Source organism: Papaver somniferum, chromosome 9 (assembly GCF_003573695.1).
Source record: "Papaver somniferum cultivar HN1 chromosome 9, ASM357369v1, whole genome shotgun sequence".
In the NCBI taxonomy this organism is placed as follows: domain Eukaryota; kingdom Viridiplantae; phylum Streptophyta; class Magnoliopsida; order Ranunculales; family Papaveraceae; genus Papaver; species Papaver somniferum.
Genome location: NC_039366.1, coordinates 36,040,984 through 36,058,136, shown reverse-complemented (window position 1 = coordinate 36,058,136; position 17,153 = coordinate 36,040,984). Strand labels below are relative to the sequence as shown.

The 17,153-nt window shown below is 37.4% G+C and overlaps 2 protein-coding genes across 2 annotated transcripts; both read left to right on the top strand.

Annotated features, from left to right (window-relative positions):
- Positions 1–2,625: 2,625 nt before the first annotated feature.
- LOC113308039 (delta-1-pyrroline-5-carboxylate synthase-like) lies at positions 2,626–8,223 on the top strand. Its single transcript, XM_026556509.1, has 20 exons — positions 2,626–2,779; positions 3,194–3,265; positions 3,381–3,484; positions 3,620–3,722; positions 3,811–3,972; positions 4,233–4,510; positions 4,637–4,783; positions 4,937–5,105; positions 5,266–5,343; positions 5,449–5,538; positions 5,940–6,026; positions 6,123–6,209; positions 6,299–6,395; positions 6,488–6,591; positions 6,707–6,782; positions 6,943–7,093; positions 7,186–7,254; positions 7,378–7,444; positions 7,532–7,602; positions 7,838–8,223. The coding sequence occupies exons 1-20, from the start codon at positions 2,729–2,731 to the stop codon at positions 7,917–7,919; spliced, it is 2,145 nt and encodes a 714-aa protein (XP_026412294.1). The 5' UTR covers positions 2,626–2,728; the 3' UTR covers positions 7,920–8,223.
- A 2,168-nt stretch (positions 8,224–10,391) lies between these two features.
- On the top strand, positions 10,392–16,098 carry LOC113311784. The gene is made up of 4 exons (XM_026560581.1): positions 10,392–10,639; positions 10,693–10,939; positions 11,032–11,714; positions 15,979–16,098. The coding sequence occupies exons 1-3, from the start codon at positions 10,392–10,394 to the stop codon at positions 11,518–11,520; spliced, it is 984 nt and encodes a 327-aa protein (XP_026416366.1). The 3' UTR covers positions 11,521–11,714; positions 15,979–16,098.
- Positions 16,099–17,153: the final 1,055 nt, after the last annotated feature.

Genomic DNA, 17,153 nt, shown 5'->3' with positions numbered 1-17,153 from the left:
CACATCTCAGTAGACATACCATAAGCTGTCAGAAAAAGCAAAAAACTGATTCCGAGCAGACCTTAATAGCCAGGGATGGGGAAGGTAATATCATTTCTTTTCATTTTAGTCAAGCTAGAGCAAGAAAGAATATCATTAAACTTATTATATTGCGTGAACTCCCTTTCCAATTCGTTGAAGATAAATTTTTTGCATGGTGTATAAACGACAACTTTCATCCTAGTTTTGTTAGTTTTAGTCGAACTACTGCTCGAAATGATATCTTAAAGTTTTTTAGAGAAGGGAAAGAAAATTTGAAAAAAGTTCTTTTGGAAAATTCAGGAAAAATTTCTTTGACTTCAGATATTTGGTTATCAAAACGTCAGAAATTAAGTTATATTTCACTCACTGGGCATTTTATTGATAAGGATTGGGTGCTAAGAAAAAGAATCTTGTCTTATTTATTAATCGATGTGTCACACACCGGAGAACAAATTGCTGAGATGATTAATCAAATGTTAGTTAATGATTGGGAAATTTCTCAAAAAGTATTTTCTCTTTCGATGGATAACGCTAGTGCAAATACATTGTCAATCAAACATTTGAAAGTGTTAATGCCTAACCTTCCATCGAAAGGGGATTTATTTCACGTGCGTTGTTGCTGCCACATACTAAATTTAGTTGTTCAAGATGGATTAAAAGTTAAGGAATTTAAGGAGATGCTTGAAAATATTAAGGATAATATAGCTTTTATGTTTGCTTCTTCTGTGAGATATGGACAGTTCATAAATGCATGTCGGTCAGTGGGTATGCGTCCTAAAAAGCTCAAAACTGATTGTGAGCACAGGTGGAACTCCACTTATATGATGTTAAAAGATGTACTTCCCTATCGTAACGCAATTCAAAGGTGTCTCGCAGATATGGCATGTCGTTACAGTGTAACTAATTCTGATTGGGAATATGCTGAACTGTTGTGCAATTTTTTGCAGCCTTTTTATGAAGCAACTAACTACTTTTCTGGCGTTGATTATGCAACAAGTAACTCTGTTCTTAGATTTTTGTTTGTTATCGGAAAAGTTTTTTCAGCTCACAGAAATATTCCTAGTTTGAAGGTCATTATTGCTACCATGGAAGAAAAATTCGTAAAATATTGGGGTGAGACTCCTCATTTGTTTGCGATAGCTTGCATATTGGACCCTCGACTTAACTTCAAAGGTATGAAAACTACTTTGTCTGACATTGAGGAATGCTTCGGTACTTCTGCATATACAATTCGATGTCACAAGGAGCAAAGCAGTTTAATATCCCAAAAGCTGAAAAGTCTTTTTGCTGAGTACGCAACTGCCATGGAAGTGGGCGGACAAGTGAATACCGTTTCTAATACTTCTGCAACTCTCACTAGTACACATCCACCTTTACAGGGAAATTCATGGGATGCTAGCTCCTCCTCCTCAGTTGAAGACATTTTTTGGGAATCTCGAAGTAGGCATAGAAGTGACCCGCTTGCTACAGCATCACAAGAACTTACAAGGTATTATGTTGAGCCACCACCAAGTTTAGAGGAGATGAAAAGTTTTGATGTATTGTTGGTGGAAACAAAATGAAAAGAGGTATCCAGTCCTTTCTTGCATTTCGCGTGATGTCTTAGCAGTTCAGGTGTCCACGGTGGCATCTGAATCAGCCTTTTCTCTCGGAAAGCGTGTTGTAGGTGATTATCGGAGCTGTTTAACGCCAAAAATGTTGGAGTCTTGTGTGTGTTTGAAAGATTGGTGGAAAGCTGAGTTTAAAGACTACCTTCAAACCATGGATCCATTGAACGATGATATTTCCATGGAAGATGAAGACGATCAAGTGTCCACTTGATTCAGTTTATCTTTAAGGTATGTTACTATTGACAGTCAAAACATATATGATTTCTATGTTATTATTAATTCTGACAGATTTTATAACTCAGTTGATAGTTTTATAAAAATGTGTAGGTAGTCTAGTACATAACATTAGTTCAGTTGATAGTTGATAGTTTTATAAAAAGATAACAAAAGTAACTAGTCAGTAGGCAACCAAAATATGTTTTTCTTTTCTGGTGATAAGATTTCACTGTATACTGTATAGTATAGTGTATAACTCTTTAATGTTGCTCTCTTTTTAATATGTGTAGGTAAAGGAGCATAGAGTTCCAAGTTGTTAGACTGCATGAATAAACAACTTCTTCAAGACTTAGAGAAGCGCCTGGGAGCTCATGGATAATCTTTTTTAATTATGAACAAACAATTTTCTTAGAGTTTAGTTATTCTTTTGATAGGAATTTTATGTTTTTTTTTTCTGCATCCTCCAAGACTATAAGTATTTGTTCATTACATTGTTTAGACATTCTAAAGTTGCTTCTCTAGTTATATTGTAATTTAAACATGAATATGAGTCATATGACAGACAAGAAAAAGGTGGCCTGCCCGGCCTGCCTGGCCTGTTTAATATTTGGGCTTTGGGCAGGCTTTGGGCTTGGAAATTATTGTTACTGCCCGGCCTGCCCGGCCTGTCAGGCCTTTTGGGTAACTTAAATCATAGCCTATCCAGCCCGGCCTGATATACAAAACAGGCCTCTCTAGTTGTAGTCGTCTTCTTTGATTGAAACGTCAACGTCTTCTCTGTTATCTTAAAAACAAAGGGTCTCTTAAACTCTTCCTCTTCTCTTTATAGAGCTACTGAGGAGAACACAATCACTCTTCATTCTGATTGAACCGCAGCAACAATGGATCCAACTCGAGCTTTTGTCAAAGACGTTAAGCGTGTTGTTGTCAAGGTATCTCCTTTTAAATCATGCAACCTAATTTATGATTTCACTGATTTTGTTTTTGATTAGTAAATGTAATCGTCAATGTCAAAGTTGAGGCAATGATAATCAAATTTCACGATTACATAGATTTTCATGATTTCTAGCTAAAACCCTTGTCTTTAAATGTGAAAAGTTTCAATCTTTCAATCCATTTTAGTGAGATTTTGATTGCTATTAATAAAATTGGATGGTGGATTAATGGAAGTTCTTTTTTCTTTAATTGGCCATATGGGAGGCAATTGCCCCCGCCGCCTATGTTTGAGTGCCATTAGGTTGTGAATTGAATGTCGTTAATTGCACCACACCGCCTATGCATTATTGGCTTTTGTGTCTCAATGAGAAAATGTTGTTGCTGATTCTGTTTATTGTGTGAATACGAAGGTTGGAACGGCTGTTGTTACAAGAGCTGATGGAGGATTGGCATTAGGTAGACTTGGAGCACTTTGTGAGCAGGTATGATTGAGTACCATTCTTTTGTTTTTCGGTTTAGGAAGGTTTGCGCAGTTTTTGTATTCATTCGCTATATGATTGAAGCCTATTTTACGATTTGTGGGTGTAATGATTGCAGCTTAAAGACTTGAATACTCGAGGATTTGAGGTAATTTTAGTAACTTCAGGTGCTGTTGGTGTTGGCCGCCAAAGGCTAAGATACAGGAAACTACTAAACAGCAGGTTAGTATTTCTCTTAGTAACTTTTTTCTTGTGCTTTTTCTACTGCGGGAAATCATCATTTTGGACTTCTGCTGAAATACAAAGTTATCAGTGTAAAAGAAGGAATTGGAACTCATACGTTGTTATGTTTTGTAGCTTTGCTGATCTCCAAACACCACAAGCAGAACTTGATGGAAAGGAGTGTGCAGCTGTTGGACAGAGTGGACTGATGTCTCTCTACGATGCGCTATTTACTCAGGTTGCTCAATCCGTGACTATTTCAGACCTTGAAATTAATGATTATGTTATTTCAGATTCTTAAAATTAAAGAGTAATCTGTTATGCAGCTAGATGTGACTTCATCTCAGCTCCTTGTGACTGATCGAGATTTTGGCGATATCAACTTCAGAATGCAACTTTGTGAGACTGTCAAGTCATTGTTAAAATTTCATGTGATTCCTATTTTTAATGAGAATGATGCTATCAGTACCAGGAAGGCTCCTTATGAGGTGTGGTGCTCTTGACGTTCGCCTTCTACTTCTGTATTTAGACGGTTCATTTGTTATGAATATGACAATAGTTTTACAGACAAAGTCAATGTTGAGCATGCATGCCTATTTAGCTGATAAATTGAGCAGATTATGCTTTCTTGTTCGATATACATTTAAAAACTCGCCACTATTTACATAATCCAAATTTCTGTTCATGATTTTGAACCTATGATTCTGATACTTTCTCATCGTCATTTTGTCAATACGCATTGTTTCAGGACTCTTCTGGTATATTTTGGGATAACGACAGTTTAGCAGCTCTGTTGGCTTTAGAACTAAAAGCCGACCTTCTTATTCTGTTGAGTGATGTAGACGGATTATACGATGGCCCTCCTAGTGAGCCACAATCAAAGTTAATCCATACTTACATAAAAGAAAAGCATCAAGGAGAAGTTACATTTGGTGACAAATCCAGGGTAGGTAGAGGAGGTATGACAGCTAAAGTAAAAGCGGCTGTATATGCAGCTTCTGTGGGCGTCCCTGTCATTATAACCAGGTATACAACAGTTGAGCTTTTTTGTTACAAGTTCAATATCATGAATAACTACTTTTCTTTATTTTAATTTTCAAGTGCATACCCGATTGAGCTTTCCTTTTCTTTTTCTTTTTTTTTTGGCTGAAGTGGTTATGCTACTGACAACATCATAAAAGTTGTCCAAGGAGAGCACATAGGCACCCTTTTTCACAAGGATGCACATTTATGGGCCCCCGTTAAAGAAGTTGATTCACGAGATATGGCAGTTGCAGCAAGGGAGTGTTCTAGGCGACTTCAGCTAACACTTTTGTTTGCTTAAACAGGGGATGGAGTTGTAGCTTCTCTTCTTTTGCATTTAGGTCACTTTGTTCCATGAATACATGAATTGTATGGTCGAATTTTTTGTTAGTTCCATGACTAATTTCGGAAAAAATGATAAAAATGCTCGCAGGCCCTTCCTTCAGAAGATAGAAAGAAAATTCTGTTGCAAGTAGCTGATGCCTTGGAAACAAATGAAAGCTTGATCCAAGAAGAAAATGATGCTGATGTTGCTGCTGCAAAGAAGGCTGGGTATGACAAGGCACTGATATCTCGCTTGGCTTTAAAGCCTGGGAAGGCAAGGCTCCTAAATTGTTAACATTTTAATTTTAATTCTATATAGATAAAATCCTTTAAGTTTTCATTTTTAGAGTTTGACTTTCATGATGTGGTAGCAATTCTCTTTGCTATTAAGGACCAGATTCCAAAATTTGAATCTAGTGCACTGTGTTTCACAGATTTCAAGTCTGGCTAAATCTGTTCGGGTACTAGCAGAGATGGAAGAACCAATTGGTCGGGTTTTGGCAAGAACTGAGGTAACTAGAGTGAGATATGAGGATATATTTCTCTCTTTGAACTTTAGCTTCCCCTACATGCTAATCATTGATTGCTGACTTCTTTGAAAATGCATAACAATCCAGGTCGCAGAAGGTCTTATCTTGGAGAAGACATCTTCCTCATTGGGTGTTCTTCTGATAGTGTTCGAGTCTCGACCTGATGCACTAGTTCAGGTATATTCCAATAATTTGATTTTAGGTTTAGTGTTTGCTAGTCATTGACTCGGAGTGTCTTAGGCATCCTATATCTTTAACTTTATAGGAAAATTATCCATCGATTTCGTAATATAGCTTTAGTTCTGTAGAGATTAAGTATATTATATGAGTTCTGACTTTGCATGTATCTTTATCTAGTCCTTAGATTGTTTAGAGTTCAATTTTTTATTACTTAAATGTTAAAATCTCAACTATCATTCTTTGAGTGTTTGAATTGCTTAAAAAAAATCTATTTGGAAATTGGATTCTCAAACGTCCTAGTAGTATGGGGTTAATCATGGCTTCCATTTTGAATCTTGATGTCGGAAATACATTTTGCTATGGTTTATTAATGCTTGATATTCTATGATATTCAATAGATAGCTTCATTAGCAATTCGTAGTGGAAATGGTCTTTTGCTCAAAGGAGGAAAAGAAGCCAAGCGGTCAAATGCAGTTCTGCACAAGGTTGGGTTATCTTGAGATGAACTCCCCATTGGATCTTAACTTTCTTACTACATCATGTCTTATTCGGTCAACTGATGACTAATGATGCATTTATAGGTTATTACTGAGGCTATCCCAGAAACAGTTGGATCAAGGCTTATCGGACTTGTGACTTCAAGAGAGGAAATTCCTGATCTCCTTAAGGTGTGTATTTAGATCGAAAAAGTGGATAGTTATGCATGGGGCCATCTTTTATTTATTGGTTCTTACCTCCACTTGTACATGAACTGTAGCTTGATGATGTAATTGATCTTGTGATCCCAAGAGGCAGCAATAAACTAGTTTCTCAAATTAAAGAATCAACAAAGATTCCTGTTCTTGGCCATTCTGGTAAGCTAATTATGTTTTTATAGCCATATCTTAGTTTTCTGCTAGAAGAAGCCATCTCTTGGTTGTAATAGGTTTTGTCTTTCTCTTCTCAGATGGAATTTGTCATGTTTATGTTGACAAGTCAGCAAATCTTGATATGGCTAAGCGTGTTGTCCTAGATGCAAAAGTAGATTATCCCGCAGCTTGCAATGCTATGGTGATTCCTGGTTCTATCTGGCATCTTAGATATCTCGGCTTTCACTTTGTATATACTAAGCACTGTATGCTGTGCAAAAAAGAGCCACTAAGCTGTTCGCTTCTGCTTTTTTCAGGAAACACTTCTTGTGCATAAAGATTTGTTAGCATCTGGTAGTCTTAATGAGCTTGTTGAAGAGCTACGTACTGCTGGTGATTTTTTTTTTTTTTTTGTAGCAATAATTTGTACTGATGTTGACTCTTCTTTTCTTTTGTCACATACTGCGGAGCAGTTTGTAGTAGATAACTAGTAAAAAAACTTCGTTAGTGTAACTTGAAATCATTCATCGTAATGTTTGAGCATCCAATGCAGGTATTACTTTATATGGTGGTCCAAAAGTGAGTACTTCGTTGAAACTTATGGAGACACGCACATTTCATCATGAGTACAACTCCATGGCTTGCACGATTGAAATTGTTGATGATGTATATGCAGTCATTGACCATATACATTGTCATGGAAGGCATGCTAACATCTCTCTCTCTCCCCCTCTCCTCTGTCTTCTTTTTAAATGGAAGAAACAAAGGTTATTTACCTGATTTCTTCTTTTTGCAGTGCCCATACTGACTGTATTGTTACAGAAGACCATGAAGTTGCAGAAATATTCCTACATCAAATCGACAGGTATCTATACGTTTCTTTGGTTACTCTGCACCTCTAATTTTGTGGCTCGGTGACTTGCACTTTTCTGAAGCACCCGTTTCTATCTTCTTTCTTACCGTATCACGTCGTCTTATTTCTCACCAGTGCTGCGGTCTTCCACAATGTGAGTACAAGGTTTTGCGATGGAGCTCGTTTTGGGCTTGGTGCAGAGGTAAGATCCTTCCAAATCTGGTGTCATGCATTATTTAGCTCAGCTTTTGATTGCTGATTTTCTGATTTTCTTTTGACACATAAACAGGTGGGAATAAGTACAAGTCGGATTCATGCTCGGGGTCCTGTTGGAGTTGAGGGACTGCTAACCACACGATGGTATGTGTTTCCCTCGAATTTGTTTGTTGTAGACTTGTAGTGGGTTGTCCTTGGACCTAATCGTCTCAGTTCTACTAAGAAATCCAGACTCCTATTTTTCTAATTCGCCAATTAATCATTTGTTGGTGTTTTAAAATGACTAAGGGGCCAAATATCTGAACAACTTTGACAACTGTTTTTGTCAGTGAATTTTCTGTTTGTTACGTCTGACAACTTAATTTCTTTCGCCTTACAGGATTATGAGAGGGAATGGACAAGTGGTTGATGGTGATAAAGGGGTTGTGTATACCCACAAGACTCTTCCTCTGCAAGCGTAAATATCTGTGATCTGTGGAAGGTAAAAATCAAATAATCACTGCGACTTCTGGCATCCAGTATCTTGCACAACTGGGTACTTGACATGGCAAATGTAATCCTTACAGCTCAAAGCTGGCTAGGAAAGCTTTCATTTGATTTCTTTGTAATGTACAAGCAATACAGGCTGATTTTCATGTATGCTTAGAGGAATAACAATGTTGCCGACAACTAGTTTCAAGTTTATAGTTTCTGAATAAATTTTTTGTTACACTTTGTTGCAAGAAACATTATTCATTTTTAATAATAATGCGTTATTCTGGACAAAGGAAAAAAAATGAAAGGCTTATAAACTCTGGTAACGAAAATTCCTGCATGAGGGAATGCCGAACTTTGCTGGTCCTCCGGCTAATTCAGGAGAACAGGTACTATCAAAATGTATCATTTATTCTGTTACATGCCTTAACCGGCCTACCTCAAACGAGAAAGAAAAGAAAGCTCGCAAACACACTGTTCAAAAATTTCATAAGTTTCCATCGCCATTGATTAACCAATAAATAGAGATTACATTCAAAAGAAGTCACTGACAATCTAACAACTAATAACATCATGGTTTAGCTTGATGAACCCCTAGAAGATTAAGATCTTTCTTGCTTATGCCGTGAGGGATGTGATCTATGTTGGGTCCATAAAATACGACAGCTTTTAGTGTTCTGTAATTCACCTCGCAGTAATGAGTCGGTAGGTTGATCTTTTTGATACTTCTCTTCCTACTATACTTATAAGGGGATCCAGAGAATTGAGTCGAATTTCTGTACAGTTCCGCTAGCCTGCCAATTGCTTTATTCAAATTAGGACTCCTTGTTCGATTCAAAGTAGGACTTCTTGATCGGACCATACCACCTTGGTTTTTCTCGTTAAACGCTTCCTGCACACTCCTCTCATCCAAATCCCTTCAACACAGAAGCAATATAAAACAATGTCTCAAGACATAGAGAACACAAAAAATCAATGTTGGTGAAAAAAACAGGGAACGCAGTACACACCAGAACTATTACAGCAGATATTAGAACATTATTTCTAAAGAATCATTAAGGGACTAGGCGAGAAGGTGAGTGAGGCCAACAAACCTCGTGCCGCAAGGGTATAAAAAACCCGTAGTTGGTGATAATTGTATTGCCCTAAAGTGAAGTACGCACGGCTCAGGTAGTGTATGCTAGAGCCAATCAGGCACAACATTAACAACAAAAGAGAGTTGAAGTCCCAATTGCAACACTAGCCCAATATTCAGATGTAGACAACCAGGCAACATAATTTAAAGGAAAACAGGACGCAGTTACGGTGCTGTTCCACTGAAAATAGAGATAAGATGGACACTGCCATGAGTTTCTGTTTAGAAATGAGGATGACCGACTGACATCATGCTTTTATATGCTACTGCAATATCTAGAGTTGTGCAGTAAAACTGGCATTACATCTTTCGATAGACAGCCACACACATTTTACAAGTAACTGAACCTATGAGTTTGGTTGGATCGCAAAACATGATCTGGTAACCGAACCTTACCCTGAATAACCAATAATTTGTGAGTTATTCCTAATATATTTTTTTTGTGAGTTATTCCTAATATATTTTGTTTTCTTTATTAGTGTCAAAGGTAAATCCAACCAACCATTATCTGAAGATATGATAACTCCTCCGCCTAGAGGGGGGCTTAGGTGCCGGTAAGCGTGGAACCAAATATGTTGTCAACCTAGACAATGTCAATAGAGATAATGTTGACGATGTCATTCAACAAGTGTATGAGGAGATTATGGAAGAAACGGGTGATCAATAACATGAAGAGGAGATTGTGGAGCAAACGGGTGATCAAGAACATCAAGAGGTGATTGTGGAACACGTGGAACATAATCAAAGAGAAGGTAAGGAGGTAGTTGAAGAAGAAGAAGGAAATGAGGATGAGGATGATGATGAAGGTGAAGAAGATGAGGATGATGATGATGATGAAGAAGAAGAGGAAGCGGTTGAAATTGTTCAAAAGACGCCTAAATAGCCTTGTGCTAGATATGCATACATTCCTGAAGGTGCAATGTGCTTGCCGCCGAAGAACCCAACCTATGGTACTCTTAGAGATGGAGGGATGAAATTGATTGGCTACAAAAACTCATGGGCTTCCAAGATTTTTGCGACCAAGGTATTGAATCTTAACCATGAAGATTTGTTAATTTGGTTCTATTTTTCTATATATATTTTTATATAAGATACGATCTTGTTATTATAGGACCATAATAATGTTGTCCGTGTTTTAAAAGGACAAAAGAACAAGAAATGAAGTATAGAGCATGAGTGTGATGAGTTCAAGAATGCGGTATATGATTGTGTACTTTGGAGTGCGATAGAACAAGCGCACCATAAATTTGATGCTGCCACTGTTACTGCGTTTGCCGAAAGAGCATATCCAGAGACAGATACTTTCCTTCTACCCTTTGGCGAGATGGCAATAACTCCAAATGATTGTTATAGAATCACAGGCCTACCGATTACTGGAACAAGTGGTCGAGCTGGCTACGATCCTAATATGATTTTTGGAGCTCTTGAAAAGTTGGTTGAAAAGTGTCTAGGATGGGACTCTACAAAGGCACAATATGAGTTTAGAAAAGCCGCAAAGAAGCCTAAGAGAGATGATGAGCATAATCCGTTCAATGCAGACCGCTCGACCAAGAAGATGTTGAAAAAGATCAAGTTAAACACCTTGTTTGATGAGTTCTCAGGGACTAGAGATAAAGTTCTTAGAGGAAAGTTGGTGATGACGGAGGAGAAGCTTACACACCATGTGACTGCTTGTACCAACTGGGAACCATTTTCTTCCCTGACACTTCAGGTGCTGCGGTAAACGCCCATTACCTCCAGCTATTGGACCCACTAGATGAGGTGAACAACTACTGTTGGAGCATTGCGGTTCTTTCATTTGTTCAAGCGGAGCTCAGAAAAGATTCGAGGCTAAAGAGTCTCTACTTTGGAGGGTTATACACCCTTGTTCAGGTACGCCCACTTGCGGTTATTTCATTTCCATAATTGAATTAATGTGTATTGTTACTAATCATAATTGTATTTTTTATTGGTTTTTCTCATAGGTTTGGGTGTACGACCACTTCCCTTCACTGAAATTGTCTCATCCTCATGATCCCTGGCCTTATGGGAAGCCTACAACATGTAAATATGAGTTTTTGAACTCACAGGACAAGAAGAAGGAAGACAAGGTGTTGAGGTTGAGGGAGAAATTAGATGATTTGACGCTTGAAGATGTGGTTTTCCATCCATACGCTTATAATGAAGATCAATATAATATTGATGTTCAGCCTATTGATTTCTCTCCAGTCGCGGGTTACAACGGACCGTTGTTTCATCCCGGATGTTGTACAATGTATAATCCTCGGAGAGTATTGAGACAATGTACTTGCATTCAAACTATCCCAGATGAGGACAAATTCAACTTCAAGGTGACGAAGCGGGGAACCAAAAACACCGAACTGAATTTTGTTCCCAAATACCAACTCCATATGTGGACCACTGGAACAACTTTTATGATTATATGGTTCCTATTGAAGATTTACCGAATATAACAAATGATCCAACTGCTTGTGAAGAGGGTTATATTGAATGGTATCAAAACTGGTCTCATCCTTTGGTAATAAACCATGTCCAACGAGCTCGTGCTGAGAAAGGGAAAACGAAGATGGTTGAGAAAGAGGCTCAGAGGATTATGAAGAATACTCCCAAATGTGGTGATGAGGCTTTGATGTTATGGAATGCGGCGGTAAGATATTTCTCTCGTCTTTTATTTCTAGTCAATTATTTATGATTTTGATTAGGGGTGTAAATTGGGCCGGGCCGGGAAGCCTGGCCTAATTATTAAATGGGACGGGACAGGTCGGGCCTGGAAATCTCTTGCCCATCAGAACAAATAGTCCGGGCGGGCAGGACTATACTTGTTAAAAGACTGCCCATGGCCTGACCAAGCCTGTATAGTAATTCGGGCCCGGGCGGGCAGGTTCAGGGCGGGCCTTCAATGTATAATATTAAAGTTTCAACAACTTAATCAATCAAATACTTCCATAAACAAATCAATAAACTCATTGTTCTTCAAAGATCAAAATTGTTCACTCAAAATCAAAGTATTAAAACTTAAAAGAAAACGTCCCCTAATAACTCAATTTAAAAACAAAGACTCATGCGTCCTTTTCTACTTTCGCAGCTTAGCAGTCCATGACTCCACACAACTTTATTCTGAAAATACTAAAAGAAACTTTCAAGCCATTCACCTGCACAAAAATAGAAAAAGATCAATACCAATATTTATGGAAAGAGCGTACTGTTTTCTGTTCACTGTAGATTACAAAAGTATCAAATTGTAATTCACTAACACTTGCATTGTGTGCTATGTTAATATATAGACAGTAAGTCAGTATTCTATTATCTCTATAGAAACCATCATCAAATTATCATGTAAATGAAAAGTGATCATGAACATAAAAGGATGTGAAGACAGATATTTACCTTAGAAAAGAAGCGACTGACGAGATTAAGTGGCCAAACGTTCAAGTTCATCTGCCGGAGTAATATCATCATTCAAAGGATCAATCGGCTTAAAAATATCTTTCATAGACTTCCACCAATCTTTTAGAACAACTGAACACTCCAACATATCCAGAGTTAAATACTTCAGTAATCACCTAGTATACGTTTCCCGAGAGAGAAGGCAGACTCGGAGGCAACTGTAGATGCTTGGACTGCTAGAACATCATGAGCGACACAAGAAAGTACTGGGTACCTATTTTCATTGCTTTTCCACCAATCTAACACGTCAAAGTTCTCGATATCAGCCAAAGAAGGTTCAGGCTCAGCATAATACCTCTTTAGTTCTTCTGATGATGCAGCAAGAGGGTCTATTTTTTGCCGATTGCGAGATGCCCAGAAAGTGCTTCTAGATGAAGTGGAGGAGACCTCGGTTAAAGAGCCTGAATGCATTGGACCAGCAGAAGTCTCTGAAGTACCTGTTGAAGTCGGCGGACCACTGGAAACTGTAGTTACCTGTTTATCATGCAAAATATTTGAGTACTCCACAAACAGACTCTTCAGCTTAGCATCCATTAACCTACTTTGTTCGCCGTGGCATCGAATTGAGAATGCAGAAGTGCCAAAGCATTCTTCAATATCAGAAAGAGTACTTTCCACCCCTCTTAGATTAAGACGAGGATTCAAAATAGACCCTAACCCAAATAATATAGGAGTTTCACCCCAATACTTAACAAACTTTTCCTCCATGGCAGCAATAATATTCTTGAAAAATGGGTTATCTCTGTGATTCTTGAAGACCATACCAATTTCATATAAATATTGAAGAACTGAGTTACTAGTCACATAATGAACTCCTGAAAAATAATTAGTGGCATCATAGAAAGGCTTCAAAAATGCACATAACACTTCAGCGTGTTCCCAATCAGTATCATCAATACATGAGGACATGACCTATCATCAAGGAAGGCCGACAGCACTTGACGGTAGGGAATTGCATCTTTCAACATAAGATAAGTGGAGTTCCACCTATGTTTTACATCAAGCTGCAATTTTTTAGGCCTAACACCCATATCATCACACAATAATCGGAACTGTGTACACCTTGTACCAGACATAAAAATATACTTCAAGCTACCCTTAACATGTTCAAGCATCTCAGTAAACCCCTGAACTTTTAATCCATCATGGACTACTAAGTTCAGGATATGACAACAACACCTAACATGGAATAAATCTCCATTAGAAGGAAGGTTAGGCAATAATTTTTTCAATCTAGAAACTGAGACAGTGTTTGCACTAGCATTATCCATAGCTAAAAAAAACAATTTTTCTGAAATACTCCAATCATGAACAAGCTTGCGAAAAATGAATTCAGCTATATTCTCAACAGTATGAGATGTGTCGATTAAATCATAAGTTATTATTCTTTTTTGCAGCACCCAATTCTTGTCAATGAAATGTGCAGTAATACCCAAATAACTCAATCTCTGTTTTGAGAGCCAAATATCGGATGTCAGTGAAATCCTGCCAGGACTATCAAGAAGAATTCTCTTCAACTGTTGTTTTCCCTCTAGATAACACTTATATATATATCATTCCTCAAAGTATTACGAGAAAACTTAACGAAACCAGGATGAAAACTAGCATTGATGAACCATTGGAAAATAGGATCTTCAACGAATTGGAAAGGGAGCTATCTTAAAATAATTAGCTTAATGACATTTTTCCTAGCTCTAGCCTGGTTGAAAGTAAAGGTAGCAAATTTACCTTGACCATTTACAACTATTGTGGTATGTGAATTATCGGTCTTGCGCTTCTTCAAACAACTATTTGTATGCCTTTTTAGGTGTGAGGTTCCAGCATTGCCACCTGATTTCTTCCTTTCTCCACAGATTCTGCAAACTGCCCACATTATAATTTTCCCAGGATTTTCTGGATCTTCCTCTTCTAACTGATCAAAACCACCCCATACCTCAGATGTTAACTTTCTTTTTGGCTTTCAGATAGTTGCATTTGTTGGAGCTGGAGTTCCATTAACATCAGAATTGGTAATAAGCTCAGATGCTGCTTGTGAAGGATTTTCGCCTACTTGACTAGGATCCATTGTGAGAATTCCTGTGTAGAATATCATTGAATGTATAAGTTATACAAGTATATAAGACTAGTTAAGTTCACGCGGCAATTACATACTAGCATACTGTAATTAAGGTCAGTGAAGTATAGAAAACAATATGAACTAGTGAACTTCTCCTTGTAAGTACTCCAGTAGTACAGTTTCAAATAAACAAGCAAACAGGTGCATAATTCCCATCAGTACTAACCATCACGTGAATGAAGTAAGAAATGAAAAAAGGGATGCCAAAATCACAAACCAAAAGCTGTAATTTTTGTTTTTGTTCCACCTATGTTTCATTCCACTTGAGTGCTGGAAGACTATCCAGTGGTTCAAAACTTTAAAAGACAGAAACTTTAATTATAATATTTCGTTCAAAATTCAATGATTATAAAAAACAGTATCTAGTGATTCAAAACTAAATTGGAGTTTAACATCCAACACCTAAGTGAGCACTAAAAGATCCCAACTTCATTTACCGATTTGAATATATTAATCCATTTCTTTCATACCCATGAATACCCCATCAAACAGAAAAGTAATTTATAATCATAAATCCTAAGAAAAATTAAAACATCAATCGGCAACAATAATGTCCAAATCAATTGAAACAAAAAACAGAAATGAATACCCAAGTTATTATTATCACTTATTAGCACATGCATCAAGTAGAAAAGTAAATCTATCATCACTTAAAATCATTTAAAACAACATTACAAGATCAATCACTAGTAATAATGGAAAAATCAATTGAAATAAAAACATAAAACAAGTGAAAATGAAATTATTGAAACACATACCTTAAGCTTAGCCGCGTAGAAGTACTTCGAAATCAAGCTCTCCTTTGCGGTTCTTCAAAACCCTTATATATAAAATGAATACAAGAGAAAGATAAATTTGATTGTGACCTAATTCAACTAATATATAACAAAATTTCATATAATTACTCCAAGATCGGATCATCTTTCAATAGGAAACCCTAAATTTTCTCACTAAAACTAGCAAAATGAATATATGCAGAAAAATACTCGGGATAGAATCGAATTCGATAGACTCTGGTATTCCAAGTATATATCTAGATTCTAGATATAGAATGAATCAATGAAAGCGGAAAGGAATAATTAGGCCGGGTAAATGGGTAGGCAAACGGGACGGGTTGACAGGACGGGTACCGGACCGGGCAAGACTTTTTTACTCATGACTTGTGCCCGTCCTATTGTTTAAAAGGGCTAGGCCGGGCTAGCCTGTGACGGGCAACGGGTATCCATGGGCTGTTATGGGTAAGGGCGGACGGTACTGGGCTTAGGGTTGTCGGGCAGAATTTACACCCCTAATTTTGATTGAAAATAGAAATAATAGTCATTTATTTATGCTTTTGTTCTCTAAATAGAAAAAGGCTAGTGCTAAAATATTGAAGAAACTTATGACAAAGATCAAGAGTGGAGACTCGATGAAAACTAATGAACTGCAAGACCTCTACAGTGAATTGAGTCATGTTTTTGCACCCCCCACTGTTGATCCAATGCCGGCGAAGAGGACTCGCAAAGAAGGTGAAGGCACAAGTCATATGGTTGAACAACAAAGCAGTGGAGAGTATACTCATAGTGACGAGGGAATTGCTAGAGCTCCAAGATGCAAGAAGGGAAGAGTTTCTTGTAGGGGTCGTGGTAAATGAGTGATTGGAGTTATTTGGTTTCTTATTATGGTGAAAAATACTTATGTTCACTTTTTAACAGCGGATTTAGTTTTATGAAGTTTGCAATATTTATTTGGTTTCATTTTATGTTGAAAAAAACTTTGAAGTTTTCAATATTTAGTTTTTTTAAATTCCTGACTAGTAGTTCGGTTTGATAGCAATTTTGGAGAGTAACCGAACCTTGAGTTCGGTTACACTTCAAATGTCCATTATAACCGAACTGAACTGTTGAACTAAAATCAAAACATGCTAAAACATCCAGGAGAAGGTTCGGTTAACTGTTAAAAAATGGCAGGTAACCGAACTCCTTAGTTCAGTTATCTGCAGAAAAATGTCTTGTAACCGAACTCCAGAGTTCCAGAAAACATGACATTGTTCGGTTACCTGCAGACATTTACCAGGAACCGAACTCAAGCCTCGAACTACTGATTTTTTGTTAAAGGTTTAGTTCGGTTACCTGCAGAAATTTACCAGGTAACCGAACTCAAGCCTTGAACTTCTGATTTCTCTTAAGGTTGAGTTCGGTTGGATCGCAAAGAAATTGTAAAATTTCCATGTAACTGAACTCCAGGGTTAAAAAAATTAGACAGAATATTTTTTATGTGACCGAACCTTGCTGTTATTCCCATTATTTTGAGTACTGTAAGCACCGAACTTTGACCTACAAGTTCGGTTGGATCCCAAAGAAATTGTAAAATTTCCATGTAACCGAACTCTAGGGTTTAAAAAATTAGACAGATATGTAACCAAACCTTGCTGTTATTCCCATTATTTTGAGTACTGTAAGCACCGAACTTTGACCTACAAGTTCGGTTGGATCGCAAAGAAATTGTAAAATTTCCATGTAACCGAACTCCAGGGTTTAAAAA

Excerpts from the sequence above, each read along its gene's own strand:
- LOC113311784 (XM_026560581.1), top strand. The coding sequence starts at position 10,392 with ATGGCAATAACTCCAAATGATTGTTATAGAATCACAGGCCTACCGATT. Across the intron at positions 10,640-10,692 it reads AAGATGTTGAAAAAGATCAA|GAAAGTTGGTGATGACGGAG; the intron begins GTTAAACACCTT and ends AAGTTCTTAGAG. Across the intron at positions 10,940-11,031 it reads GGTTATACACCCTTGTTCAG|GTTTGGGTGTACGACCACTT; the intron begins GTACGCCCACTT and ends TTTTTCTCATAG.
- LOC113308039 (XM_026556509.1), top strand. The coding sequence starts at position 2,729 with ATGGATCCAACTCGAGCTTTTGTCAAAGACGTTAAGCGTGTTGTTGTC. Across the intron at positions 3,973-4,232 it reads CCAGGAAGGCTCCTTATGAG|GACTCTTCTGGTATATTTTG; the intron begins GTGTGGTGCTCT and ends GCATTGTTTCAG. Across the intron at positions 7,094-7,185 it reads CATATACATTGTCATGGAAG|TGCCCATACTGACTGTATTG; the intron begins GCATGCTAACAT and ends TTCTTTTTGCAG.